We start from the raw sequence: 27,026 nt of genomic DNA, 5'->3' as shown, positions 1-27,026 counted from the left end.
CACCTCTTGAAAAATCAGCTCAGCTGTGGTGCTAGGCATAAGAAAAGGCTGAGCATTCAGTGTCTTTCTCTTGGCCTTTTGGATCTAATATCTTAAAGATCTCCAAAATGGTTCTGTGGGTTTGACATTGATGTGATCATCTAACTCCAAAGTTATTGTCATTAATTCTCCTTGTGCTGAGAGATATGTGCTCAATGAGGTGAGTACAGCACTCAGTGCCTTTATGCTTGGGCATGACTGCATGCTTGTGCATCTGTGTATGAACCTATGTACTAATATTTATACTTGCATGCCTGTATGTGCTACCAGCCAGACCTATGACGTCAGTGTGGGCACTGCCTGTACTTAAGAACAAATGGGAATTACAGGAGTTCCGTGTGCTGAATAAAGCTGTGGAGCAGTGGCAGATAGTATCCTGCAGCAGCTGGCCCTCCCATTGGGTGGCTCTGACACACTTCCACCAGACTTTAGAGGCAGAAGCTGTATTGTAGGACATCCACTGCTGTTCTTGCCTTGGCCACACAGACACTGGCTTTATCTCATTGCGGCATTGGAGCAGTTTTGGAGCACTCTTCTCCCAAACTTGCCGTTTCCTCAGACATGGTAATGCATGATTGTATCTATCAGCAAAGGCTGGATTCATCTCTGTTAAAATGAAATAATATGGCATGGAAGAGTGACCACACCAGTGCTGGTGGAAAGGGTTATGGAGCTGCTAGGGCTTCTAATTCCCTTGCTCTCACTCTGTATTCAGAGCAGGGAGTGGTGTCAGAGTTCTCTGCTTGTGGTGCTGCACAACTTACACTGTATGTGTCACATTTATGATCCCATTGGTCACAAGAGGGGGAAATTTAGTAGCTCCTTACAGACCGCTTATCAGCGTTTCTTGATGACACGGCATGAGTAAGAAACACAGAGGGGAGCCCATAATAAATGTTACAAGGGGAAATACCTTCGGCTGATAAGGAGTTGAGCGGATGACAAATCACAAAAGCCTCCAGTGAACCCCACAGGAGCAGATAACCTTGAGAAGTACCTGTATATAAAGATTAAACAGCAACCTGAGCTTGGTGGAGATTTATAGAGCTTTGTGAGTGTCTTGGCTTCAGTGTTTGCTTTTGCAGTCATTTCTGGGCTTTATTGTTAGTTTCTGTCTGTTAATATTCTGTACGTCCCCCAGAATACATGCGTAGAGAAGTCACCCCAGGAAAAAAAAAAACAGAACTAAAAAAAACCATTGGAGATATTTTACAAGGAGATTTTATAGATCAGTATCCCCAGTGAATGAGAAAGATAGCCAGGAAAGGGCACAGTGCATCTCTGAGAGAGGTTGTGCAAAGATATAAACAAAAACACGAGGGATAAAATATATTGACATATTTGAGCTTACTGGCTAAATCTGGTTATTCATTCCTCCCTAAGTGGCAGCCTCAGTTATTACGGGCTATATATTTTTGCTAAGACAAATATGTGAGGCAGTAAATGCCTTCGTTAGTATGTTCCAACAGGAAGGGTAGTGGCTACTGCTGCTATTCAGGGCCTCTCAGAGAAAATACCCCCAAGTGAAAAAAAAAATGTGGCCACTGGGTCAAAACCTCAGTGAGGGAAAAAGTTCTGCCTAATGGCTGAAGTAGGCAGGTAGAGATGTGAAGTGGTTAGTACTGTTCTGAACACTGGGAAGCACTTCTGTGCTGTGAAGGGGGCTGAGCGCTGGCACATGTTGACCTGAGAGGCTGTGGGTTCTCCTCCTTGGTGATCTTCTTCCTGCACACAGACATGGGCACCCTACTCAATGTGGCGCTGCTAGAGCCGGTCTGGGCCAGGTAGGCCCAGAGGTCCTTTCTGTCCTCAGCCATTCTGCAGTTCTGCTGTTTTTTATCCCCCCCCAAAAAAAAACAAAACAACTTTGTTGATCACCTTTAGGTCTTTGAGTGTAGAAAAGTTGCAACTTTGTCCAGTTTACAAGGATGTAAGTGTTGATAAGCAACATGATTCCACTGCATGCACCACAACCATTGTACTGAAGAGATTGTTTTTGTCCAAGAGCAGTCTGCCCCACAGGGGTGGTTCTTCTTCGGAAAGGGAAAAATTCCCACTGACCACCAAAATTTGGCTCCCATAGCCTCACCCTTTCAATTAGCAGCCAAAACTTAATGCCTCTGGGTCATAGTGAAGCAGGCTGGAGTACAGCAAACAGGTTTTTCAGCCAAACCTTCTGTATTGGTGTGCTTCCCTATTGCAGGTTGGCAAGGAGGAATAGCATCATAAATGCATATGTAAAAGTCTGCATCATCAGAGCTCCGTTCAGGAGGTGGGAGGGTTCTCAAGGTTCAAGGATGCTGCTGTTGTGATCGTTTCCACACGTAGAGAGAGATCCCTACTTATCTGATGCTGCAGCTCAGTGTGCAAAGATGAAGGTGGTTACCAGCAGCTACTCCTCATCATGCACGCAGAGAGCTGAGTATGCTGCATGTGGTGCACAAAAAACACACACTGACTTTTTACTGCAAACAGACCAAAAAAAGGTGGGAGGAAGGATTAGCTGACAATTGAGTTGTTGCTTGTGCAAGTGGAAGAAATAACTTTTCAGGAACAGACCATGGGTCAGGGCAGTGGATGGTGTGGGCGTTCGCTGGAGACATCAGACTAAACAGGCAGTGATGTGCTTTACACTTACGGCACTGTGGGGAGAAAAATGATTTTAAGCACAGTTAAGACACTGAGGAAGAACAAACAACGCATTGTGTGGAGAGCAGAACTACCCTGGAAGGACCAGCAGGACGAGCTGATGTTCCTATTCAGACGTCCAAAATCTGCCCTAGCGGGGTTTTGGTTTAGACACATCTTTTGATAAGGTTCAGAGGTCCCCAGATCTCTTTGCTTACTTATAACCATGTAACAGTGAGGCTTTTATTAGATAAATTATCATGTTGACTAAAAGCAAATAACTGGGGTTGCAAGGAAAGCCCCATTTAAGGAGATTTAAAGGGAAATTTCACCATTAAGGGAAAAGTGCAGCTCAGAGCCTTTAGCTTGATCTCCACAGTTGTCCTAATACTGGCTCAAATGAAAAAGAAACTTCTCTGTGGAACAGAAATGAGGGAGAAGCCCATGGGTCTCAGAAGATCCCTAGAAGCAATCACAAATAACACCCATCTTCATTTAAGTACAAAACTGAATGCTCCAGGTCACCAAAGCCCTCCTCCAACAGCTGTTCCTTCACTTGACACGCACACAATGAGTGAATCCCCTCTCAGCATTGTGGGCATCTTAAGAACGTTATAGATTAACTGCATCCCTACGAATGGGGGATGAAGAGAGAAAAAAGAAAACAGGCAGACACAGAATTCCATTTTAAAATACGTAAAGAAGTCAGATTATATAGTAATGCAAAATATTTTTATATCATCCCAGGACATTTTTGTTTATACTGCTGAGTGTTATTTTATTTGTTCCAGCCTTGCCACAGATGCACAAACACTGAGAAAGGAGAAAGCATGTGCACTCTATATGATGGCTTTTAAAAAATCAGAAAAGCAAGTAAAACCCATTTCTTAAGAAAACATTCCATTTAAAAAATCACTATATGTTTATAGAAAAGATTATTATTATTATTATTATTTTTAACAAAGGTTTAATTTTAAAAGTTAATAACTGGGTATTCCAGAAGGCTTGAGTCATTCACAGTCATAATTAGGGGGTTTGTTCCATACAAAATGCTTTATTTAACCTTCATGCCTCCATTCAGATAATTATACAAATGCATACATTTAAAGGTTTAAACTCTATTTCAATTCACAGCTCAATTCATAGGAAAGTTGAATACAGAAAAGCAATGCACCAACAAAATATGTCTGAGACACCATTAAAAACGATAACACTTGTTCATTTAAATCTTTGAGAATAGACTGGAATAATCATCCTCTGACAGAATTTCATTACGGGATTCCCTTTACATTATTATAGGGCAAAAAAATCACCATTTTACAGGAAGAGGAAAAAAAGCTCTGAGTATATTTACAATACATACACTATACATAAATACAAGAACAACACTTACATAATATTAATAAACTTATAACATAGGTGTTGCCTAAACACTACATACTATATAAATGCGGAGGAAACTATTGGGAAATTAGATCTTCAGATGATTACTTTTATTATTCTTGAAGAAACTTTTGCATTTAAAATCTTTTGAAAAGAAGGCAAAAACAAAAAAGACTTAAGAAACTACAATGTTTGCTTGCTAGCACTGCTGTTTTTATTCCTTTAAAGTATAGGACTTCTATTGACACTATTATCTCTATGGGGTTACTGATAATGACCCTCCCTTTTGCATCTTATCATAGGAAAAAAGAATGAGGTGCCAAACATACTAATTCCATTGTCATGAAGCTTCGGTCCCAAATTAATCACTTTAAAAACTAAGGGATGTTTTTGTATTTTTACACAGGAGGATCAAATGAACGCTCATCGGAATATACAACTTTAGCAACCTGATTAATAAGGAAGAGTTTGGGGCCAAATACAACTCCATTCTTAGGATTTCATTCAACTAACGCCATAGGGGAATTTGCTTCATCCATAAATGACTTGGCCAGGAATTTTTCATTATTCTGCCGTTTCTTCCTAAACACAGCTGAAAGAACTTTCCAAATTAATGGTATTTTTGACCCCACATGTTGATAGCAGTGTCCAAATCGCTCTTTCATTTGAAGCGTATGCATGTGTGTGTCTGCGTGTGTGGGTTGGAGGGTTTAAGGCTGGCGGTGCGTGAAACTTAAGTCATTCATTCCTATCTCTGTGTATATTCTATTGGAAGTGCAAATGGGATATTATAACTTCTTAGCGACAGAGAGCAGGTCAAGGGAGCACACTGTAGGTGTAAAATGGAGAACTTATATTGCAAAGGAGGCAATATATAGGACTACAGGGAAAAAATAAACTTTTTTTTCGTTTTTGTTTTTGTTTAACAACAAAATAAGATGTAAATCTAGCAGTGAAAAACACTGGAATCAGAAAATCGGAGACGAGAACATCAACTCAGAATTTTGAAAAAGTTTAGTTCTCTTGCAAAGATTATGGGTCAAAAGCTGCCTTTCCAAAGAAGTTCTTTACATCTAGAAAGATGGGAACAAGGAGAAAGGCATCATCCAAACCAATGTCTGCATTTCACGGTTCATGTTTATGACAATCCATGAAAGCCATCACCTACTTGAGTGCGTCTCCTGGCAGACAATGAGTTTTCCAAATGCATCCAGGTGCATCAACCACCATGTTTAGGAAGTCAAAGTATGAACCTCCATTCACATTATCTTTTATAAAAAGTGAGAGCACCCTGAGAATGAGCTGGGGGAAGGGTGACTTGTAAGTCACTCAGATGGCCAAGAGGATCCCAAATAACTGGTACCATTCCTATTTTCACAACAGCTGAAACTTGCATACAGTTTTGCTAGGCCAGAGGATGGAATGATTGGATAGAGATTGGAAGAGACTGGATAGTCTACAAATCGCTTCAAAAGCGATTTGTATTTAATTTCATCATTTGAAATCAGTACAAACAAGCTGTTGGAAACTCAATAAAAGAAAAGCAAACCTCCTACTTGTTTATCAAAAAGACACAAAAAAGCCTGAGTCAAAGCCTTGGTGCCCTTTCCTATGCAAGAACCAACACATGTAGCTCTGGAGTCAACCCAACACTACGGGTTTCTATGGGTGCCTCCTTGGAGCACCACTGCTTCAGAGCAGTGAACTGAGATCTCCTGTCTAACAGCAGCTCAGGTATAAGAAACACACATTTCTTTTCTCCTGACACATTCCCTGGTGCTCTCCTAACATCTCCGGCATGAAATAGATCTTTTATGTGCTTAATATTTGTAAATTCAGTTCAGGATGGCAGAATAAGCGTATGCATGTTCTGATGGGATTATCTCCACTGATGTCCAACAGGTGTAAGTTGTTACTAAACTAGTGGTCATCACATGATTAACTTGCATGCGTCGGTGTCATAATTTTCACATGCAGGTTCACATGCTTTTACTTTGCACCTCCACTTTCTTCTGCATTGAGTGTCTTGTGCAGACACAACCCTGCCTTGGTGAATAAAATCCTGTTCTCTCACTTGAACAGAAAACCACTGATGGGAGCATAGCTCTGCATGGATAAATGCTGGATACAAGCTTAAAGAGTGGAAAGCAATCTTTCTTGGCATTAGGAGAACCAACTACATTTTGATCTCCAATAAATTCATTTTTAGAAGCAGAAGTATGAGGGACGACATTGCACTCCTATTTTAAGAACCCATTAGCAACAGTAAATCCTTTTTTTTTTTTTCTTTTTGACCAAAACTTCCAGATTAAAAAAAATGCAAAACAGAGTGGAAGAGACACAGATGGTCATTTTCTAGTGAGATCCACCAGCCCACTGATGCAATTGTTTAGGCCACTTAATATTAAAAAATATCCTTTCTCCATGCTAAGAATATCAGTTTCTTGATTGCTATTCAAATAGCCCCGAAACTGATAGTTGTCACTTTTTTTTTTTTTTTCCTTTCCACTTATTTCTCCAAAAAATAATCACTTTAAAAAGGGATATATTTCAACCTTTCCCCTTTGAAGATGGTATTAAATATTAGCATTACAAAAAAGAACAGAAACTCAACTCCACAATTCAATGCAGTGGATTTTTCAAGAGAATCTGCTCTGGTGTATAACCTAAAGAAGCTTCATTGCTGGTTTTGTGGTTATTTTACTAGAAATACCATGGATATATGGGCAAATCAGACATAAATTAGGAAGCAATGTCACAAAACACAGTGATCTCCATTTACACCTACTTGGAATCCATATGGATATGAGAAATTTGTAAACAAGGATCCATTTTCATCTTACATATCTGACAGACGTTATTTGAGAATCTAACTAAAATTCCTAACAAAATACGACAACATGAAAATACAAATGGCACTTTGTGTTTGCTTCTGTGCTGCATTATTGTTCTCAGAGTTTAATTTTATTTTCATCTTATTGTTGACAGAATCCCACAAGTTATTGCTGTGTAAAAGTATAGGAACATCCCATCAGTTCTAATAACAGGCACTTTCAGTTTCTGTTTCATCTTTTAAAATGGATTTTTAGACTACCATGCTGGAGTATGTGACCATTCTAAATGTCACAACTGTCCCGCTACCACTGGATTGTTGACATACTACTGTACTTCGAAGACTGAACACCCCTGCAATCAGCAAAGAGCAGCTGCCTATTTCAGCTCTGCAACCTTTAATTTTTTGAGTCAGAGAAATACAAGAACAAATAAAATCAAATAAAATCAGAGAGCTTGCTGTTACCGTATCTGCAGTTCACTGTGAATTGCCAGAAGGAAAACAAAACAAAACAAAACCTTTTCATGTGGTTTTCATTTTCATTGTTTTTTTTTTTTTTTTCTTCCTTTATTCAGTCAAAGGCATTCTGAATGCTGACTTATTTGATGCTGAAGGATTCAATATGACTTCATTATATCACATGCTATCTGCAAAACAGCAAAGAAGTGGCTATTCCATTTTGCAGAGAAAACGTGTTCTGCCAAAACAGAATAATTTACGTCTCAGCATTTTCTGTGTAAGCTTTGCAAGGCATTATCTATCGATTTTTTCTTTATGAAAACGGAAGGATTTTTAAAAATGTACTTCATTTAACCTATTTACACCCCATGAAAAACCGTGAGTTTGAAAATACTTTTCCACTATCACATATATTACAGAATATTTAAACTGTTACAAGTATAGTAAAATACTTTCAATGCATTTCGATTTCTAAAGATGCAGTATCCTTATAGCTACTTGTTTTTTCTACTAAGACCTGCTTTGCTGCTGCAGTTGATCAGAAATCAAGCATTTTTAAGGTACCAACTTTGTAAATATGTTACACAGCAACTGTAATGCTACCATGAAACTGTGAAAATACAACAATCATCTTCAAATCTGTGTGCTTCTCCAGTTATAAATCACAGGCAAAAGCATAATACAGTAATACGAGCTGGTTTCTTAAGAAGGTAGTACTTCCTTTTATTTCCAATTAATTTCCAATTCTTCATCTTCTGCTTTGTTTTTACAAACGTGTTTGTTTATATCTGCTGACGGAAGGAGGGATGTGAAATGCTGGCATTTATAGGCATGGGTGTTTGGGTGAGCATATAGCAGGGCAGATGTACTTTAGACACATCTACTGTGGAAGATGTGGTTCCTCACACTGACCTTTCCAAACCAATGTTCAAACTAAAAAATAATCAGGGTTTTAACAGTGAATCTTACTCTGATTTGAAGTACCCACCTTCAATAAAGGAGAAAGAGATTTTTTCCATTAAACATCATTTATTATCAGAAGATAAATTTATAAATGGTAACTAGAATACATTTTCAATGTGGCTAATGGAAAATGAGATTTATGATCACTGCTATTCCATTATTAAAGGGGAGAAAGGTTGTCCAGCTATTTGTCCATGCTCTGCACTGAAAGTTTATCCCAAACATCAACATCACTGATGTCATTTTTAACACTGTTAATTTTGTTATACATTACTCCAGCAAATAATCATATATACAAGTCAGTCTAAATCTATTCCATTAATTGTGTAAGCACGATAGAGAATAAGGAATACTGCATCTTCATCCCCAGTATAAACTGCTGTTGCAATGAGCCAATTTTACAGTGCTGAATAAAACAGATGCTCAAAAAATAATGGCAATTTAAAATGTAAAAAGTTCTTTATCAAAGTTGAGTTGTTTGTTCATTATGTTTTCATGTAATGCTGGCTACTGAGATTTCCTGACAAATCCACTGAATCCTTTTGAAAACTTCTGAAATCTGACACTTTGTGGCAGACTTCCCCACGTAAGCCATTATGCTCACAGTGGGTATTACCCATCCTTTATTCACACTAGAAAGCATAAATCTCTGTCTGTCTGAAAGGATGGGGACGCTGTACATTTGTATTTCCCAACCGCTCAGTTAATTAAGATGGACTTACTGTGCTGTGGCAAGACAAGATCTGGTATTTTTGCATGCCACATGTGATGTCAGCCTTCACCATGGTTATGCAGTGCCATGGCACTGCAGTGAGTTATGGTGATCTTTGAGGAAACCATTGTGGAGCAGCTGCTCTTGGTCTCTGCACAAGCACAGGAACTTGGTGAAACACAGGTGGAAGAGCACCCTGATAACCTGGGGGACATCCACTCCAATTCCCAACACCATCCTTCCACAAAGTAACCTCTCTTAAAATACTTACAAAGAGGAAAGCAAAATAACAAATGTTCCCACAGAATATTTGGGGCCAAGACCTGACAGCTCTGAACAAATGAGAAATTTGCCAAGGATTGTACTGCCTACTTGAGACCCAGTGGTAGATGACTGCTGGTTGTGTAAGCTGTCAAGAGGTAACAGCAGCATAAAAAGGTCTTACGCGGCTGCTAGAAAGGCTGAGCATGCGTTTCCTGCTGCTAAGTAAGAGCATTTAGGGTACACCTCTCAATATTTTGGCTTCATTCTGTTCTCACTGACACATTCTGCAACTATTTCCCTTGATGTGAGTGCTGCTTCACCCCTTTATCAACCTGGGTTCATTGGATAAAACCAGACCCTCTTTCCGCTTCAGTGTTTAGTATGTATAAAGTAGCCAGATGAAAGACATGGGGTTCACCAAGAATGATTTCTGCCCTGGGAAATAAGCTTCCTACAGGACCTCTGTGAAGTCAGTACAGGACAATTCAAAGCTGCATACTGAAATTTAAAGCCTCTCAACTGCTCCTGGAGATTTTTTTCTTCCCATTCACTACACTGAAGCCTGTAAAAGACACTGGTCCCTCTGAGTTATATTCAGTCCTCGTGAACAACATCAGAGAAGATCTCTTATTGCTTCTCTGGAATGCTAACATTGTCCTTACTTGTTGCTGGTCAAATAAACTTCATTTTCTATGGGTGAAAAATAAAATCACAGATTCTGCTGCTATTTAGGTAATTAGTAGGTAATATTTTCTTGGGCAGCAAAATAATAAACCGACTTTTAACTGACCTGACTTTTTTTCCCCAAAACACTGAGATTGACTGATCCAATTAAAGGGAATGACCTTAAAGTACATAAAAGATAGACTGCAGATGCAATCCATGCACAACCTCAGGCACAACACTGACAACCATTTTTGAAAATGAAAGAAGTAATGCTGTTGGCAAAAACCCAGTTCTGTTGCTCCACAATGGCTTAGAGGCTATCAAGAAGCCTTGATTTGTTTCTGCCATTTTAAGCTGCATCAACACTTGGCACTGCTGCTTAATGCCCAGTTCTGAGTTGAATGATTAAATGCTGCAGAATTTCACAGAAGCTGATCACCAGTGCAGACAGTGGGGATGGGAGAGATATTTTTCCCACTATCATAGAATCAGAGAATCCTTAGAGTTGTAAGGTCCTCTGAAGGCTTTCTAGTCCAACTCCCCAACAATGAACAGGGACACCATATCTAGGTCAGGTTGCCCGGGGTCTTACATAGCCTTGCCTCAAAAGCCTCTAGGGAAGAGGCATCAAACTATGGTTGCTAGTAATTTGTCTGCAGTTTCTATGTTGACCGCTCACCATAGGGGAAACTGAATAGTAACAGTACTGAAGTTCTTCTTTTAGGAAACTGACAGATTATCGAGCATCGAAGAACATTAACAATGTATTTAAAGACAATCAAACTCTGGAGCCCCTAAGTGCTGTTATGATGTATTATCCCAGTCTTATTAATCCTCAATTAACTGCAATTACTTTCAGTGTGTGTAAGGGTTCTCTGTTCTTCTTCTTAAAGGTTATCTTGACTTCAGAACCTGTTCCCAACATTACAACTAATACTTCAGGAATAAGAACTGAATTTAGACTGATTTCTAACCTTTTAAAATGAACAAGTGGCATCACAAGTTTAATGTGTGCAACTCCTGGAACCAAATATTTCTAATTAAATGCATTGCAAAAGACCTTTATGTATACATCTTTTATCTCTAAGCTATAAAAATCTCAACACTTAAAAAATCTTGCCAAGCATCTCTTTGTCTCATTTAGCTGAATAGGCAGATCCTTGTGAAGAAGGAAAACAGAAAAACACTATTCTGTTTTCACGAACAACTGATGACTAAGAGTTTCTCTCTCTCCTACATAATTTAATTAATACAAATTGATTCATAATTATAGGGCTGTATGGGAATGATCAAGAATTTCCTTTTATTTAATCTGAAAAGGCTCGGATTGAAAATCCCAGCAGGGGCAGCCACTGATACCCATATAAAGGAGCATTTGTATCATACCAGACAGCTGGCAATGTCTTGTTATTCCCTAACTCCCAGGGAGAAACCTAATGTCTTGCAGAGCACCACTGTAGAACCATTTCTTCTTCCTACTTACAGTTCATCCACCAACTCCTCAACACTCAGCTCCTTCCTTTATATGTTTTGCTTTCCAGACACAAGTACGCATTATGTTTAAGGAAATGAAAGTACTTAATTGTGGTAACTAGCAGGTCAGTGAAACCATCAGGAAGATTAACTTAAATTATCTTACATGCAATTTCTGCACAGCTCCCTTCTGTTGACGTGGAGCAAATTATTGTCTCGAGAGCCATTTTACTCATTATTGCTTTTTCTCTGCAAAGAGACACAGCTGTTTCTTCTCTATTTTGCATTGTTGATACATTCAATTCCATTTCATGGATGGTTACACCACTAACCTTGGTACCAGAAAGTATAAGATGTGACTTTTTCCTCGTATTCAAACACTGGTCATGGGGAAAAGGATACCTGCATGAAAGAAAACTGCACTTTGAGAATAGGGTAGTAGTTTTCAGATTGGCTTCCTCTATACAAATCAGAAAATGGTTCTAAATAAGTCCATGGTAAAATACAGATACTTGATGCTGTACTTGCGGCAGAAACGCTGCTGCCCCCTTTTTATTTTTCAGACTTCCAACAAGAAGAACAAAAGAAAAGAAAGGATAAAAGAAAAGGGCTAAATGGCTGGTGTCTTCTAGGACATAATGACAACTCGTGGTACAGCATTAAAATGCCACCATTGTTATTGCGAAAGTCAGCTCGAGCAACCTTTCAGCTCCGATGGTGGGACCTCTCCAGCAGGATCTTCTTGCCTACTCCCATGCAGCTTGTTTGTAGCACAGCTCAGGCGTGATGCTGACACTGGCCAGGTGATACTCAAAACAAGGGGAAAAGATGGGATAATGAAGGTCTACCGTTCTTGCTCTCATCATCTTCATTGGTTTGTGGCATCTAATCCTCCAATCAGCAGCGATTTTTCAGGAACAAAATGTCCAACAGCTGAAAAAACATACAAGCTATAAACATTTTTTTTTCCTCAAAGGATGCAGCATGTAAAATAATGCCCATTCCTGTAGCATCTTGACTGCTATTTCCCAGGCAGTTGTGATGACACTTATGGGGGGTAACCATGCTGAGGGGCAGATGGGGTTAGCTTCAGATGGTGAGGAGAAGAGTGGCACTTCTTTTCCTGCTTTTTTTTTTTTTTTTTTTCTTTTTGCATTTTTTTTGTTATTATTTTTTGTTACAGACAGCAAAGACAGCCCTGCCTGCTAACACTGTAGAAGGGGATTCAGCCCTGCTGAATTCACTCCGGGTAGTTAAGAGACCCAGCTCTTAAGCTCGGCTGGAATAGGTAGCGTTTCTCAAACCAGCATGTGCCTGCGGCGGTGGAGCGCCAAGTGATCTGAGCGGGAAAAGCTGCGGTCACAGTCTGCACACTTGAATGGCTTCACTCCTGTGTGCTTGCGGTAATGCCTCGTCAGTTCGTCGGAGCGAGCAAACTTCCAGGTGCAGCCTTCCCAGGTACATTTGTAGGGTTTTTCTCCTGTGAGAGACAAAAGAAAGAGAGAGGGGGGTGGGAAACAGGTGGTGACTTTTCTCTCATTGCTCTTAATCCCCACAACCCCCTCTGTAGGCTTCCCATGAACACCCACTGCCTAGGGGTTTCTTTAGGCCAAATTACACAATTACTATGTACCGAATCTGCTGAATATAAGGAAAGGGCCTTGAGATGTATCATTCCTGTGGCATTCACATGACTAAGAAAATCAACAGGATTAAGGCACCGGTATAGATCTTACCTTGCAGGAGTGATGTGGGGATTAGCCTAAGGACAAAGGGCTGTGTAATTATTCTCATGATTACTGTACAAGTTTGCTAGCCTCATCCCATCAGGCTACACCTTCTCCCAAAACAGACGGCCTGCGCTATTTTTCAGCAAGTTATCAAAGGGTGCCACAGATTTCCAATTATTTTTAGGAAGATTATGAAGATTTCTAATTATTTGGATAAACAACACTGCAGGCCACTTCTTAGCAAGCTGATAAAAATGACTGATCATTTCCCAAGGAAACATAAAAATTCAATCAGCAAAGTGTTCTCTTTATTTACTGCTCTCACTCACTTTCAGTAAGATTAATTTTGCGTGCAAGATGTTACCAGGAATGGCGCATCATTTTTGAAAGTACTCAGCTGCAGGACTCTCACAAAGTTGTTGACAAAATCCAATTTACTTCAATGAGATCAGACTTGGGCTAAGAACAGATTTTTGGAAAATCCCACCCTCTGCTTTTTATTTGAAGTTAAGCATCACGTTCTGCCTCAGCTTCTGTGCTGCACTATGCCACAGGAGAAGATTAATATGGCTGATCTAGACTTTGTGTTTTGATAAAGGAAACTGTAATAAAATCCCATTTTTGTCATCTTTGAAGGCTTTTCTTGTTTGGGATTTTTATCACTGCTAATTATTATACAAGTTGAACGCTCTTGGGAGTTACCTTCATCCCACAGTTGAGCATGCTTCAAAACTGAGGAGGAGAAACTGTGTGAGGTCCACATGTGTGTTCCCTTGGTGTGTCAAAAGTGATTTCTTACCTCCCCTTCCTACACCAGCTAACCACAAGCAGGACAACATAAGAGCATCTCCGCAACAACCGTTTCCTTCGTCAGACACAATCATTCCTAAGTTATTTATTATCGTTTATGAATCATAAGCAGCTTGCAAGACGCTGTTTCAATTTTACAAACCAGTGATGCAACACTTGCTCTGTCATAGGCAGCGCCTCCCTCCAAGCATTTCTGAAAGTCAATAAATGTTTTGCCGACAGCCCAAAGTTTCAAAATCAATGCAAAGTTCAAACAGGTCTGAGAAGCCCAGCTGGAATGGACGTTGCTGCCTTTGTCAGGAAGTCAGATGCTGTACAGGCCTTGGCCACCCGTACGGTTGTCAGCAGCACATGAGCTCACTGGGGTGGTACCTTCTGGGCTCCATCTGGGCTGTACTGCAGTTTTGGTGTTGAATGGGGTAAGAAACTGTTGCTGTGAGGAAAAAACAGTGATCCGGGCTCCAAGGTGACAGAATCATAGAATATGCAAGGCTGGAAGAATCAAGTCCAACTCCTGGCTCCTCATAGGACCACCTAAAACCCAAATCCTGTGTCTGAGAGCGCTATCCAAACATTCTTTTAACTCTCGCAGCTCAGTGCCATGACCACTGCCCTGGGGAACCTGTTCACTCTCTGGTGAAGAACCTTTCCTTGACACCCATTCTGACTCTCCCCTGGCACAGCTCCATGCTGTTCTGCATGTTGCCACGAGGTCTCCCCTCAGCATCCCCTGCTCTGCGCTGAACATACAAAGGGACCTCATCTGCTTTCCATGCATCTTCCCCTCCAGACCCTTCAGCATCTTCGTTGCCCCCCTTAGACAGTCTCTAATAGTATGAAGTCCTTCTTACACTGTGGCACCTAGCCCTACCCCCAGTGTTGGAGGTGAGGCCACACAGCACAGAGTAGAGCAGGACAGCCCCTCTCCTTGCCCAGTGACAATGCTGGACCTGCTGCACCCAAGGGTATGGTTGGCCCTTTGGGTTGCCAGGGCACACTGCTGACTTACATTCAGCTTGTTGTCAACCCAAACTCCCAGACCTTTTTCCATAGGGCTGGTTTTTACCCTCTAATCCCCTAGTCTCCATGTATACCCAATACTGGCTGAATTTGCAAAGTCCACAGTGCATAGTCAAAGTGCTCTGTCAGCAGTCATGTCACCGACCTGGCCTTAAGCATCTCAGCCAGAGCATGAAGCACAGAAAAGCATTCACTGTCCTCCTGTGAGTGGGACAGGCAGGAGCTGCATGGCAGACCACACACTCTTGCCAGTGACAAAGTGCTATAAAATATGCCCTGATTTGCCACTGAACTGTCTTGCATATGTGACCTTGCCACAAACAGTTGGTGCAAAGCGCTGTGCAATATAAGTCTCCCTGTGTGACCTGGCAGGCCTACCCAAATAGCCTCGTCACACTGCATGAACAATTTACAAGTGAAGCGCTTGCTGCTTCCAGCTTTATCACAAATATTCTTCTCTTGAAACTGTGATCCTACCCCCTTGGTTCCTTTGACTACAGAAACCTCCAGAACAAAGCAGGAAGGTATTTCCTATGCTCTGGATCCTCACTGAAAAAGATAAGAAAATCTGTGTCTTAGTTGACCCTGAGATCCTTCCCTGAAATGGCCACTTCGGAACACAAAGTCCCAGATAGTTTTCTGTGGTAGAAAAGCAGTAGGAAAACCTGATGCAGGAAGAGATGGAAGGTGACGGAAAAATGCCAGAACTAGCTTGTTTGTCCTTTAAAAAGAGTATCACTGTGGATGGATAGGAAATGAAAGCCAGCCAACAGGAAGACGTGAGCATGGGTCACTAAGCTGAAGTTCCCAGGTGTTGCTTTGAGCCCTTCTCCTCAATGAGTTGGTGTACCCAGCCCCTACAGAGCTATGTGTAAGAGACAGGACTAACTGCATTCCTCTCACGCTATTTACACCACTGACGGAAAATATCTCTTACAAGTTCAACCCAAGGAGACCTTTCATTATTTTCAATTAAATATAGATGCATAGCGTAAGAAAGAAAAAAAACAAGTCAATGCAGTGTTACTCTAAAAAGATTCAGTAATATGCACCTTCAAAAAGCCACTGTCAAAGAAAGTCTTCCCTAAAGATTAATGACAACATTTTACACAAACCTAATTTTTAGGGAAAAAATTATAATGTCACTTTTCTATTAAACTCCTACATTATCTGTGGATAGCTATGCACTAGAAAAAAGAAGTTCTTATTCATAGGCAATACTACATTAACTGTGATCCTTTTGTTTGGTAACATCCCAAGTCAAAGTCAAACACTCAACCATTTCAACTCAGGCACTTCTGCCTTGTGTGAGTGCTTGAGTTTAAATACCTAAGACACTCTCAGGTTCAAAGTACCTCTTGTCCTTCAGTTCCTTCAATAGCTCAGCAGATGCCAGAGCATGGGCCTCAGAGTTACTGCCTTTCTCTGAGGCACTCACATGCTCATTCAGTTCTAAGGAGCAAAGGCAGGCTCCTTGCCCGGAGTAGTGGAAACATGGGAATGGAAGAGAAGACAAAACAGTGCATAAGTTCTGGAAAACAGCAGGAAAGATAGCCACGGAAAGAAACTGAGAACCTGCAGCAATTAGGGACAAAAAGAAAACTGGAGAATGAAAAAACACCATTAGCTAGTTTAATCTTCGGAATCTGTAAGGTTTTAGATTTGTAGAAGAAGCCTGTTTAAAAAATAAAAGCCTGAAGCTGTGATCATTTTCATGGGAGCTTACCTTTTAGTTCCCCACCAGCATTTGAAAACTCTATTACTTGGACCTGAAACCTGACAAAATGATCCTGAAACACAAAGAAATCACATTCTGATGGTACCCTGCAGCTTTACAACAAACGGACAGTAAACAGTATATCCTGACAGTTATTTATACAAATCAATAGAGACTGAGGAGCATGAGATGATTCTTCTTGACTGTTTGCTGTCGAAAATGAGTGTTTTCTATTGTCTGGAGGGGAAAAGTTAATTAGAAAGTTTTAAATGTATGACTCAATGCCCTGGATGGAACTAGTCATTTTTTAATCTTCTATTAACAAAATATCTGTTTCTAAGAGCCCTCCAAAACATTGCCTTTTCTAATCCAGATGCCACAATCCAAATTAGTTTAATTACTACTACTATATTAATTTTCCTATGCTACCATGACGCCTCTCACTTAAGCACATAAGAACACAGTTACAGTGGTTACTCGCACAATCTCTCTAAACTCAGGCAAATAATGAATTAATAATGCTGAATAATGGCCATTATTTAGTCAGTCCTTCAAAAGTTTTCCGCCCTCCCTACAGTATTCATGTACTCTTAACTTCGGGAGGATCATTCATCTAAGGAAATAAATCTCCCCAAACTTGTACTTTGCCATTCAGTGATGTTCACATACTCTGAAGAAAAGATGCCATATGTTGATACCAGCAAGATATCACGCCATAAAACAGATGAAGGAACTACAATCTGCTCTGCACTAGAATTTCCCACGTAGTACACTCCTCAACAGTTTTCTTCTGCCCACCAACTAGCTGGAATCACAGTACTTGGTATTTGATGCTGATGCTTCAGAGGAAGGTGCAGTGGAAGTTATACGTAAAGAGTAATGAGGTGTGTACCAGCTTGGGAACTCCATAAAACAGAGCTGGACTTGCATTCCCTGAAAATTCATTGACTGAAATTGCAGATACTCTGTTGTGCGCTTGCAGTCCCTTTCGTTGGTGTATTATTTAAGCTTCATTTATTCATCTGTTTAGCAGGCTTTTGGCAATTATGCTACTGAGTAATGATGAGGTAACTGTCTACTACCAGGACAGAAAACATCCCAGTGATCTAGCAGCGACCCTATTTTTCTCTAACATAAACTCCTTTCTTTCTCTGTTATTACAGGTGATCTCATGACCCTTCCCAACTATGTCCATCTATCTGCTTCTTCTCCATGTAACTCTCACCATGAGTCTGAGTTCTTACTTCTCTCTGCTGCCCCTTCTTTCAATGGTATTCATCATTTTGAAACAGTAATAACATTTTTACATAAAATAAGATTCACCAACAAAATATACTCAGGGGAACGTTTGGGGTTACAGGCTTAGCCATCTAGTCAGATTTTTCTGCATTTAAGCTTTCATTATCTTGTGAAAAAGCCACATGTTAAAACTCCTTTTTTTTTTTTTTTTTTAAAATATATATATATATATTTATTTATTTTATTTTATTTTTTAGAAGGAAAAAGTTTGCAAAACACTTGAAATGAAACTGTTTACAGTTTTGTGCAGTGTTTCCAAACAAGGAGCGTGGGAGCATAAGGGAGATGCTGTCCCTCACTCCATTCACAAACTACCATCGCTTAAGCTAAACTTGCATGGTTTAACAGGTGGATCCTGCCTGGCTCTGCTACATACAGCCACATCTTTATACATTCCTCATTCAGTTTCTGTTGTCATTAGTCTTGGAGGAGTATTCCCCACAAAAAAAACAACAACAGCAACAAAAAAACAAAAAAACAAAAAAAAAAAAAAACACCAAACCAAAATACAACAGAACAAGGTCCTAAGGAGTTAGCCCATAACAAGTTGAAAGAGAACAAATGACACAGCAACCATGCCTCTACCTATGTCTGATGATGTTACGTATTCTAGTGGAAGTCAACAGGTCTACAATTTTGCAGGGTCAGGACATCTCAGAGCTATTTCTGGTTTGGTTTCTGCTATGGAAATACTATGCAATATATGTGGAGCACTATGCAAAATATATAGCATGTAGTATTTATGTCGGCTGGTTTCAGCTCCCACGTAAACACCAGAACCATTCTAAAACACATACTGTGAGACTGTGAGAGGGAAAATCAGAAACTGAAAACCACGAATAATGGGTAATTAGATTTTGCATTTCTACTAAAAATAAGTGATTTCAGGCAGAGAAGGTTCTTTTTACAGCAAAAACACCATCTTATAAAGAGCATCCTCGGGCACTCCTGGCAGGAAGAGGGCAGCTTAGCTTTTAGGCACAAGGAAAAGGGAAAAATGACAACTCTTATGTTTTGTGTGACATTTTTATTAGTATAATTTTTTAATGAAAAAACATCTGAGCACTTATAAAGCACTTTTCAACTTCAAAGTGCCTTGCAAAGCTATCTTTTTACAAAAGTATATTAATACTTTATAAAAGTCTCTCTTCATAATAGCACCATGTAACAAACACTCTGTCTTCTGCAGGTAGGAAAACCAATGCAGTGAGCACAAGCAGCCTTCCCAAAACTGCACAAAAAGTGAACAGCACTGTACTAGGAACAATTTTCTGTACGAAGACCACTAGGTTTCAGTTCCACCCCTCTGAATGTTTGAAATATTTTCAATCATCTTGATTCAAAAGCCTAATTCGATTATTCTGATGTCTTTCAAAAGGTAATTTTGGATCTCTGTTTCTAAATTATCTTTTCAGTGAATACAGTGAATTTGAATTTTGTTTCAGTATTGCCGAAATATGCAAATAAAAGATCTTTCTGGGAAGAGATTAAAGTTTCGTATCAGTTGAGCAAGTCTGGGAAAATAATTTCTATGAGCAGAACAGGGTGTACAGTGCTAATTGTGACAAGTCTTGAAATTCAGGTTTTTTACTCCTTGTTCTCAGGCAAAGCAAAGCGACATGGTTACTTCATATGAAAACTGAACAAAATGACTTCTTCAATTCAAAAGCACAGTGACAATCTGCACTCTTAAACAACAGACAGAACTTCAACTGATTTTTGGCAGTTACAAAAGCCATTACGTTCAAGCTCTGCTTCTAATAATTCAGACCCAAGTCATTTTCCCACATCACAACACACAAGTATCTTTCATATCAATGCACTGTTGACTTTGAGTGCTGTTTGCCACCCTGGCTCTCCTTGCCACTCCCTCTGCAAGACCAGTACTAGTTTAGAACCATTATCTATTTCCTTCTCTTGCATACTGTTCCAACACTCCTTTAGGTTCAGCTTCAGTTTAATGCTATCATATACAAATCACAACAAGAAAAACTCTTCATTTCCAGACTCACAAGAACTCAATTCTCCATTAACTCCATCTCTCCAAATTCACCTAATCAGTCTCAGCCCTGTTCTGTCACTGTATACTCAGAAGAGAAACAAACAGTTAACACACGAAGCTTCACTTACACATTTTTTCTCTTTATTGTTCTGCAGAGAGTTTGTCCTTTGATTGTATATACCTAGCACTACATGAGAAACAAATGAATTAACACTCTGGGACAAGGATTGGTTATGTGCCTTACCAAATACGTATTTGAAATAAAATGATAAACACAATTCTTATTACAACAGTAAAAAAAAAAGACGTTTTTGGAAATGTAGAAGGCCTCTTCCCATGCGCCTGAATTCAGGAGTCAGATCATATCCCAACAACAGACGTCGAACAGCATTTATTACACTGCCTGATCATTTTTTACCATAAGTCAAGGCAATTTTGCACATGTATGTATGTACATGCATGCACACAAAGGTATATGTACATGCTTATATACATATATGTATATTCATTTGGAGCAGAAGAGGGCATGGAAATTTCCTTCTGCTCTTCAGCCACAATATGGGACCTTCAAAACTTCAGTTCCCTGGGTAATGATGAGATTTTTCTTTTTATGGCAACATCCACTCACAAAGAAATTTGGGAAAGGTGGTGCAACAGGCCTCTGCTTACATCAGCAGCCAACTGCACACGGAGTGGTAGCACACCTGAACACTGACTCTCTTTAGCTGGGGTACTTCTGGCCTGGGGTTTAGTCTGGATTCCTCAAATAAAACATCATTTTTTATTTGCAGTCTGTAACTGAGAGGGAGATGCCAATTAAGTGACATTTCCCTTTCCATCTGCAAGAACTGTGCTTCTGATTCTGCTCCCGACACTCCTCCTGGATGCATTCAGGACTTGCTCCACCATGTTTAACAAGAGTGATACAGATGCTTAATGGAATGAAAACTAAAATCAAAACAACAACAAATAAACAAAGAAAAGCCCCATAGAAATAATAATAAAAAAACAACATCCAAAGGCTCCAAGGGATGAGCTTTGCCTCATTCAGAGGGCAGGACCGTGGTGTGCCTCTCTGTTTACAGAATCAAAGCAGTAAAAAACATCTCCCCTAAAAACTTTGCTAGCTAAGAAAATGAATTGCAAATAGCATTGAGCTTTCAAAATGTAAACATACCAATTTTTATCACCATAAAATATAGAATAAATAAGTACAATACCAAAGAAAAATATTAACCAACAAAATACACAAGATGAGGGAAAAAGAGTCTGGAAGAAGATAATTAGGGTCAATGTAACCAAAACACCACAAAACTTCATATTCTGAGTAAATACTGAAGTGTAGAAAAGAACCACCTGCCTTACACATCTCATCTTTCTCTTTTCACAGGAAAGAAGAAGTTTTGTTGAATTTTCCCAATTTTCTGCCTACTCATTTCAAGAAATAAAGATTGAAAATACCAGCTGTCAGGATCTGCTTTCTTTTTTTCCTTCTAGGCATGGGAAAAAAAAAAGAAGAAAAAATAAAAATCAACAAAAAAGGAAATTTGAATAAAACATTAAAGCAAAGGCTTTTGTGAAACTTACTTGTAGTTACTCTCAAAGATTTTGTTTCTGATCGACAGGCTGCCCTGCAAAAGACAGGATGGGCATGAGCAACTCCAGATGCCCTTCACAAAAGATATGTAGGGATCACCAGCAATGGACATCTCAGCAGCAAGTTGCTATCTCTGTCTGGGATTGGAAGAGTGGGCTGCAAGAGTTAACGTTCCTGGAAGCTTTGAGATCGTATTTACTCCTCTAGGTCTGGGTGCATCTGGGTGCAACATCTGGGAAAGCACTTTGGAGGGAATGGGATTAGAGAGGTCTTTCTCGTCTTCATGCCACTGCAGGGCTACACAGAAATGGTAGACCACAATCATGCCTGAGACCTCGGATGAACTACAGTTCTTTGGAGGTAGAATATTAAGAACTAAATGGTTCACTTAGAGAAAATTCTATTCTGCATAATGAAATCATCATTATTCCCTCGTGCCACACACAGACAAAACACATATGCACCCCATATTTACAAAGTCAAGGGGCATGGTTGCAAATATTTTTCATAACCTAGAGACTGAAAGCAATCACAGACACAATTAGACTTGCTTTCCCATCAAAGTGCCTTGGAATAACCATGTGGGCACCCTTCCATATCGGCACAGCATCAGACCTACAATGCAGAGAAACGACTCCCTGTGTGTAAGGTGAGTTCAGAGTTTGCGAAATGCGCCAGAAATGAAATCATTTAACTTTCCACAGAGCAGCTTTTGGAAGAGAACTGGATGTACAAGCTCCCTGTGGTATGGACACCTGCCCGTAAGTAGCTGGATTCGGACAAATATCTCAATACATTCAGGCAGTTAGCAGAGGTTCATATTTCTGAACATCACCTTACTGGGATGTGGTGGCATGAGTGAGTCTGCCTTTATACCAGCAGACCAATTTGTGTTTCTTCTAAATAGAAACTGCATGAAGAAAGAGAAAAAAGCTCGACATGAAGACTTCCATGAAATAGACTGGTTTCCACACTGGAGAGCTCTACTGTTTGTTGAAACTGGCAGTAAATTTTAAACACTACAAGAAAATTGTTTGTTAAAAAATAAAAGCGTCACCCAATACAAATAGAGCCTCCTATCTTACTTAAAGCAAATTGCTTTTAAAATTGGCTTTGTTTGTTTGAATTCCTATGTTCTGGAACAGCAAAGGAACCTGCTGCTGCAGCTTTATTCACCCGTCAGGTTTACGTGCAGGAGGAAGAGTTCTGGGATAAGAGCCTATGCAGCACGTAGGACATGAGAAAGCTGGGCTTTTGAAGAGAGAGTCTGGAAGGCAGGTGACAAAGAGACGTTAATTTTAAAGGAGGACTAAAATCTACACAGTTCAAGTCAAATCCAAGAGGATTATTTAAAAAATGCTGCTTCTTCCCAGTATTTGTCTAAAGAAGGGATTACAAACCTGTAAATATCTCTCTGGAACATACAGCTAGCAAAAGGCATTAAACAGACCTTAAGAAAACAACAGGTAATGAATGGAGTTTTAAAACCTACAGTGCAAAAATAACTTTTTTGGTGCCTCCGACTTCTTAAGTCTGCTCTGAAATTGCTGAAAGGAAAAAGTGAACAAAGACTAATGACAGGGGCCCTTTCATATTAAAATAATATATGGAGCAACAGTGAGCGAGAGGAATGCAATGTTTGAAAAAGCACAGACTAAATAAAACACCCATGTACTCACCAGCCCTCTCTCCTCTAGGGTGGTGTCTCAACCCAGTGAAAAAGGAACTTCTCAGGGAGGAAATGTCATTTTCTCAGGTACAAAATCACATTTTTGAGATGCTTAGTGTCTCAGTGTAATGCTGGGGAGAACACCCTGACACTGACAAGTAGGTTTCATTACGTCTGCTGCAAAGGCATTTGCTCTCATATCTCAGGAATGATATAGGCGTTGATCAAGGACAAAACCCTGAACACTGAAAAAAACTATTTGGCTGGGGGGCTGCATTCAGCAAAACTCTGTGTGCAGCACCAACTTTTGCAGAAGGGGCACCAAGAAGGGAGATATGGACTCAGTATCAGATGGGGTTCATGGATGACAAGCAGCAGTCAGCCCTGTGTCTGAGTCTCACAGGAGGTGCTTCATACAGGGAGGAAGCTTCCAAGCCTTCCTCCACCCCTCAGAGGCAGGAGCAAAGCCGCAGTGGTGCCTATAAGACACGCACCCTGCGCTACACTCATGGACTGAATCCATTCCCACTTCTTGCCTACTGAAACATCCCCGGCTTTTGCTGCCATTGACCCCAAGAAGCAACTCTGCCACATTCCTCTAGGAATTAGTACCTAATGACTGAAAATAGAGTTTCAGGGAAAAAGAAATTGCCTATTACTCCTACACTGCTGGCTCTAAGAAAAACACCACAGAAGTGAGAAGACAGAAAACAATCTCTTCTGTATCAGATCTTGTAAAATCACGTTCCGTATGACCTTAAAGCAGGCATCACATTTCTTTATTCAGTTCTTCAGGATGATTCATACATTTTTAACTCCTTGAGCATTTTCATATGGTAAAAGGGTGGCCACATGAAGTTAGAAATGGGTTTAGCTGTGAGCAAGTTTAGATGTGAAATCCAACATAAATCAAAATCTCTTTAAATAACTATGTAGTTAGTGGGTTAGATTTCTGAGGTTATACTCCCTGTGCTCAGCACCATTTTGGCTATGACACATTCACACCGTACAGCATACTCCACACACTTAGAAGAAAGGAAAGAGCTTTACATATACTCCACATGTACTATCCATTATACATTTCAAATCTGTGTTCCTTACCAAGTCCCCTAGCAGACAGGATAATTTGCCTCTTCAATTTACATAATATGGCTCAAATTTACATGTTCTCTCTATTTACAAGGAGACAGATAATGTCTATGAAAATTGGGTCACAATATGCAAAGGTTAGTTTTGGTACCAATTGGCCTGTCATTCAGGTTGAAGTTGGACATTATGGACTAGGATTTGTAGACCAGGTAGCTTCTGGATTGAAAGAGAAGATGTTGGCCAATGGGACAACTTGCCCTGTGCATGCCCTGGGATGTCACTGACAGCCAGCAGTGCAGAGATGGGCTTCCTCCAGTATCTCTGCAGGCAGCTAGAAACTGTCATATTTTAACCTTCACATCTTCTATTATTTAGTGTATTTTATACCAAGGCAATTGAAACCACTACAGATAGAAATGGCTCTGTGTGTTTTTCTTGTGATAACTGTCATCTATCCAATAGGTATTTTCACTTTTTCAGGCCTCGTTTTAATGTTATGGCAATTAGCCTAGAGGGTCCTGGGTGTCTGTTCTTAAACTCCCTCTTCCCTTTCTTAAAACTCACTACCTTGATCTTTCATCTTTCCATATACAACCTTTATCCAACACTACTATGCTGACTGAAACTATTAGAGCAATATGAGGGCTGTTCCGAAAGTAGCACCTCCTATTTTATGATGTTGGCTCACAACATCAGTGTCAGATGTTGGTGGTATGGCAGCAAAAGGGCAGTCTGATACAATGGCATCTGACACGGAAATCACTGAATTCCTTCAGTGCGGAAAAAAACACACACATTGATATTCCTTGAGGCTTGCAGAACTTTTGTGTAGACCATACAGTGTATGTGAACACAGTGAGGTGGTGGGCAATTCATTTCAGCGGTAGGGACAGGTACATAAAAGGCAAACCACTTGCTGGATGGCCATGCAGATTTTTACAAGTGTATCACGCAGGCTCTTTTTCATCAATGGCAGAAATGCATAACTAATGGTGGTGACTATGTTGCAAAATAGTGTTTTATTAGCTGAGAATTTCTCTATCACGTAATGTAATTGTGCTCTTCATATCTTGTTGTTATGGAAATAAGTAGAAGGTGTTACTTTCCAAGCGACCTGCATATACACTTGAGATGTATTATGCCACCTGAGACTTTACTGTCTTGCACTAACCTAACTGCATGACTTTGTCCATCCACCTTCACCATCTCCAGCTCAGTTAGTTTCATTATAGTTGCAGATAATTAAAAAATAATTGTCACATGAAATATTGCGGGGAAATTGCAAATATTTTTGAGCGCTTTGCAGCTTTTCATTGCCATTTCAGAAATGTGCAGCCAATTAGAGAGAAGGCTGGGGTACGTCTTTGAATTTATGGCATGAAAATAAATGCGTACTTTTCGCCAAAACAATGAAATCTTTGACAGTTATTGCCAATTTTAAAGCTGCAAAGACCCATGACTTCCAGTTGCATCAGTATCACAGATCAGATATTAAAATCTAGATTTTATAACCCATGTCACTTTCTCAACAGAAAGTATTATTTATATATTTATATAGATATTTCAATTTATATCGAACATGGCAGATTTTCAGAACCTCTATTTGAAAGGAAGAGAGTCAGTAGACCTTTCACAAACTAGGTCTGGTAGAAAAGGAAATATCAGTTCTTTAAGATAAGTATAAGTATTTTTAGAAGTATATTCTGATGGTAAAAAAAACCAAACAAACAACAAACCAAATAAAACAAAACAATAAAAGTGGAAAGAATGAGTATTGCTTTGGTCTGAAATGTTTAGCTGCCCTACTAAGAGCATCAACAGCAACTTTAATACCTCCTAAAGGACCTGAAATAGTAATTACGTATTATGAAATAATGCTATAGTTTTTTTCCCTGTCTGTCCTCAAAGCAAAAGATGCAAACTAAAGAAGATGAGTTACAAGTCAATACACCAGGCTGCATTGAGCTTGCAGGGAATGGAAGTTTAATCTCTCCGCCATTAACTCCCTGGGCTGACAGGAGTGCCTGTGCTGAATACAACACAGATACACACAGACCAGGAATGCAACCCAAGGCTGCTAACTTCCTGATTTTTGAGATTATTCCTTTATAGAAATACACATTAGTAATTTTATTTATGATAGCTGAAGAAGAAACCAACTCAACACAACCTCGATAAGCCAATTTCCCACCATTTTCTCCTTGCAGAAAGAGTTGATAAACCTGAGCTGCAAGATTAACAGCGAGCCCAGAAGGCTCTCCATCACACCCGATACCTCCTGATAGCTTTATCTGATGATTTGGCAAAACAACACCGAGAACCTGATACTAGAAAGGGAAATTCAATAGCAAGTGTTTGTGATTTATGAAATGCTCCAAAGATTCCAGGTTTCACTTGCACGTTTCTGAGTTTCAGAGCTGATGCACAATTCAAGGCCGCCCCCCAGTGGATTCCATGCCCTCACACTGCACTAAGCTTGGAGGAGAAGCTGAGAAGTACTCAGGAGCCACATGATAGTATCCTGAAAACGAAGGGAGACTCCAAGAGAACTGAATGCAACGGGTACTGGGTATAACATTTTGTTTCCGTTTTTAATTACATTCAAAAGAAATTTACATTCCAATCAACAATACTGTTTTTTTATTTACTGATTTTTTATTGATACCCAAACGA

At 39.8% G+C, this 27,026-nt stretch overlaps 1 protein-coding gene across 7 annotated transcripts in view; it reads right to left on the bottom strand.

Moving 5' to 3' along the window:
* Positions 1–3,586: 3,586 nt before the first annotated feature.
* KLF12 (KLF transcription factor 12) overlaps positions 3,587–27,026 on the bottom strand; it is a 271,938-nt gene continuing 248,498 nt past the window's right edge. For all 7 annotated transcript variants that reach the window (XM_072354294.1, XM_072354332.1, XM_072354313.1 and 4 more), the window contains one exon: positions 3,587–12,900. In XM_072354294.1, coding sequence (XP_072210395.1) covers positions 12,719–12,900 — 182 coding nt within the window. In that variant the 3' untranslated portion in view covers positions 3,587–12,718. The remainder of the gene's footprint in view (positions 12,901–27,026) is intronic.

Source organism: Excalfactoria chinensis, chromosome 1 (assembly GCF_039878825.1).
Source record: "Excalfactoria chinensis isolate bCotChi1 chromosome 1, bCotChi1.hap2, whole genome shotgun sequence".
Taxonomy (NCBI): Eukaryota; Metazoa; Chordata; class Aves; order Galliformes; family Phasianidae; genus Excalfactoria; species Excalfactoria chinensis.
The sequence above is the reverse complement of the archived record's forward strand: the minus strand, read 5'-3'. Positions and strand labels throughout refer to the sequence as shown.